This window comes from Manacus vitellinus, unplaced genomic scaffold (assembly GCF_001715985.3).
Source record: "Manacus vitellinus isolate BGI_N305 unplaced genomic scaffold, ASM171598v3 scaffold_105_pilon, whole genome shotgun sequence".
Taxonomy (NCBI): domain Eukaryota; kingdom Metazoa; phylum Chordata; class Aves; order Passeriformes; family Pipridae; genus Manacus; species Manacus vitellinus.
The window spans coordinates 770,591-774,173 of NW_021938824.1; the positions used below are offsets into that span (position 1 = coordinate 770,591).

The 3,583-nt window shown below is 63.6% G+C and overlaps 1 protein-coding gene across 1 annotated transcript; it reads left to right on the forward strand.

The window, feature by feature from the left end:
* Nucleotides 1-3,397, forward strand: ZMIZ2 (zinc finger MIZ-type containing 2). Its single transcript, XM_029964012.1, has 10 exons — nt 1-273; nt 751-961; nt 1,037-1,142; nt 1,317-1,474; nt 1,562-1,629; nt 1,789-1,857; nt 1,980-2,224; nt 2,307-2,482; nt 2,601-2,813; nt 2,927-3,397. The coding sequence occupies exons 1-10, from the start codon at nt 266-268 to the stop codon at nt 3,032-3,034; spliced, it is 1,362 nt and encodes a 453-aa protein (XP_029819872.1). The 5' UTR covers nt 1-265; the 3' UTR covers nt 3,035-3,397.
* The last annotated feature ends 186 nt before the right edge of the window (nt 3,398-3,583 follow it).

Here is a 3,583-nt window from a genome sequence, read left to right on the forward strand (position 1 = left end):
TGTCTGTCCTGGGTGGATGAGACTGCTGAGGTGTGGGGGCTTCTTGCGAACTGGATCCCCGTGCAGGGTGCGGGGAGTGGCTGGGGTGTGGCTGGGGCACAGGGGTTCCTGCTGACGGCACCCCGCAGGGCCAGCCCCTGGTGAGGAGCTGCGGCTGACCTTCCCGGTACGGGACGGCGTGGTGCTGGAGCCCTTCCGCCTGCAGCACAATCTGGCTGTCAGCAACCATGTCTTCCAGCTGCGTGACTCTGTCTACAAGACCCTCATGATGAGGTGCGGGCTGCAGGTGTGGTGTCACACAGCGCTGCTCAGGTGGTGCTGTGCGGCACCATGTGAGGCAGCGCTGGGCAGCACGGCTGGGCGCTGCATGGTGCCATGTGGCATGACAGTGTGTGGCCTGGTGTGGCTTGGCACAGCGTTGTGCTGCATCATGGTGTGATGTGTGGTTTGGTTCAGTGGTATTTGCCATGGTTTAAGGTAGTGCCATGGTGGCTCAGCGTGTCGCTGCAGCGCATGGTGGCTTGGGGTGTGGCTTGGCATGGCATGGTGGGACATTGTGTGGCTTGGCACAGTCCAGTGCTATGGTGCTGTGGGGTTTGTCACAGTGCTGTATGATATGGTGGCGCATGGTGTGGCTTGGCACAGCAAGGTTCTGCATGGTGCAATGCAGCACCCAGTGCGGGTGACACCCAGTGTGGTGGCTCGCGTGCGAGCACGCCCTCTGCCCTCACACACTCTGCCTGCTCCCAGGCCTGACCTGGAACTGCAGTTCAAGTGCTACCACCACGAGGATCGGCAGATGAACACCAACTGGCCGGCCTCTGTGCAGGTGAGTGTCAATGCCACACCGCTCACCATCGAGCGCGGTGACAACAAGACCTCCCACAAGCCGCTCTACCTGAAGCACGTCTGCCAGCCCGGCCGGAACACCATCCAGATCACTGTCACCGCCTGCTGCTGTGTGAGTCACGGCCGGGTCCTGGGACTGGGAGGGTGACAGCTGGGGCTGCAACTCAGCCTCCCCATCTCTCCGCAGTCCCACCTGTTCGTCCTGCAGCTGGTGCACCGGCCCTCCGTACGCTCGGTGCTGCAGGGGCTCATCAAGAAGCGCCTACTTCCCGCTGAGCACTGCATCACCAAAAGTGAGCACCCAGGTCCTGGGGGCCGGGGGCTGCAGCATGGCAGGGGAACACCCTGGTCACGGGCCACAGCAGGATGAGGGTGATGGGGCACTATTGCCCAGGTGCCACCAAAGTGCCACCCCATCCCATTGTCCCGGTTCTGACCCTTGGTGCCCCTTGTCCCCACCTCCCCAGTCAAACGCAACTTCAGCAGTGGGACCATCCCAGGGACCCCAGGGCCCAACGGTGAGGACGGTGTGGAGCAGACGGCCATCAAGGTGTCCCTCAAGTGCCCCATCACCTTCCGGAGGATCCAGCTCCCAGCCAGGGGTCATGATTGCCGGCACATACAGGTAGGGCTGGTGGTGGCAGGGTGCTGGGAGGTGTTCCTCACCCAATATCCTGCCCTCGTCTGGCTCAGCTGCTGGTCTCCCCCACAGTGCTTCGACCTTGAGTCGTATCTGCAGCTCAACTGTGAGAGAGGGACATGGCGGTGTCCTGTCTGCAAGTGAGTGGGGGCTGCAGTGGGGCCATGCCCTGGTGTCCCTGCCTGCAGGGGAGAGGGGGTATGTTTCCTGTCCTGGTGGGGGGAGGGTGGTTCCTGCCTTGCAGGGGGAAGTTCCTGCCAGGGTTCTCTGCCCTCACTCTGCCTGCACCCTGCCTGCAGTAAGACGGCCCTGCTGGAGGGCCTGGAGGTGGACCAGTACATGCTGGGCATCCTGATATACATCCAGAAGTAAGTGCCCTTGCTCTGACTGTCCATCCATCCATCCATCCATGCCTGGCCCTATACCATCACTGGGGGGGCTGTGCAGCAGATGTCCCAACCTTACCTCCCCGCCCTCCTGCTGCCCTCAGTTCGGAACATGAAGAGATCACCATTGACCCGACCTGCAGCTGGAAACCCGTCCCAATCAAACCTGACATCCACGTCAAGGAGGAACCGGAGGGACCGGTGCTGAAGCGGTGCCGGACACTCAGTCCTACTCACATGGTGCTACCCAACATCATGGAGATGATTGCAGCCTTGGGGCCCAGCTCTGTGCCCTTCCCGGCACTGTCACAGCCTCCGGCAGGGGCTGCTGCTGACTACAGCACCCCGGGTATGGGGAGACCCATGGGGGACAGGACTGGACCCTGCCCCTGTGTGTGTGTGTGTCCCAATTGCCCCATTTCCTCTCATAGGTTCCAGCTTTCCAGGACCTGGGGGCTTCCCAGAGCCTTTCCCTCCCCCTGGCGCCCCTGGCACCCCAACGCTGAGTGACTTCACACCAGGCCCCCCCTCCATCTCCTACCAGCCCAACATCCCTGGCAGCCTCCTGGCCCCTGAGAAACCCTCTGTGCCCCCTCTGCCCACACAGGTCAGCTGGGCTACGAGCGGGGCAGCTATGCCCAAGGCCCCTACATCTCACTGGGAGCACTGGGGGTCCCAGTGAAGGGAGGGTCTTATGGCCGTGCTCTCTTCCCCCCCCTCCGCAGCTTCCCCCATCGGGACGGATGGAGCCATCCCACCCCCCGGTGCAGCCAGGGCTGCACAGCACCCCCTCAGGCATCCAGCCAGCCCCCATGCTGCACCCTCGGAGCGCAGTGGCACGGCCTCCTCTGGGTCCCCCAGCCCATGCTGCTGATCTCGCCTTCCCCCCTGCGCCCAGCATGGCCACAGCAGGTGATGGCTCGGAGCCTGCCCTCGACGTGAGTACCGGGGGGAGCGGCCAGGGGTCCCACTGCTGGCTTGGGACCCCAGCTGCTGTGGGGAGGTGGGCAGAAGCTGTGGGGGGCCAATCATCACACACTGCTGCCCCCAGCTTCTGCCTGAGCTGACGAATCCCGATGAGCTGCTCTCCTACCTGGGGCCCCCCGACCTCCCCAGCAGCAGCAATGATGACCTCCTCTCCCTCTTCGAGAATAACTGAGCCATCCTTGCCCCCGCCGGGGCTGGGGGGCAGCACTGCGTGCCCCTGCCCACCGCAGAGCTGGGACGCCCCACTATGGGGGCTTTCTCAAAGGCCTGCGATGGAACAGATGGGCTGAGCCCCCCCCCAGAAGCACAAGGCTGTACATAGTGTAGAAACACTACTGCTCCCCCCCCCTGCCCTCGATACCTCCCCGTATTTAAAGGCAAGTGCGTCACTGCGGGGCTGCCCGTGCCCCCATATCAATGTGCAAATGCTGCTGCCCCTTGTACTGCATGGGCCTGGTGTGGGTTGAGGGGCTCAGCCCCTGCTACCCCCAAGCCCAGTTGCCCTGTACATCCCCGATGGCTATTAAAGAATCCTGCAGGGTCATATGTGCCCCGTCCTTTGTCATCTCGCTGTGGGTCTGGCCCCAGGACCCCTCCTCGAGCAGGGAAGGGGGATCCCTACCCCTTTCCGGGCAGAGAGGGTGAGGGGTGTCCCGGGTGGTGGTGGGATCATGCCCCCTCCCCGGGCAGGGAGGTGGGGGGGGTCCCTCGGTGGCAGGGG

Coding starts and splice junctions, on each gene's coding strand:
- ZMIZ2 (XM_029964012.1), top strand. Junction 2,483..2,600: donor TGCCCCCTCTGCCCACACAG/GTCAGCTGGGCT, acceptor CCCCCTCCGCAG/CTTCCCCCATCGGGACGGAT. Junction 2,814..2,926: donor GCTCGGAGCCTGCCCTCGAC/GTGAGTACCGGG, acceptor TGCTGCCCCCAG/CTTCTGCCTGAGCTGACGAA.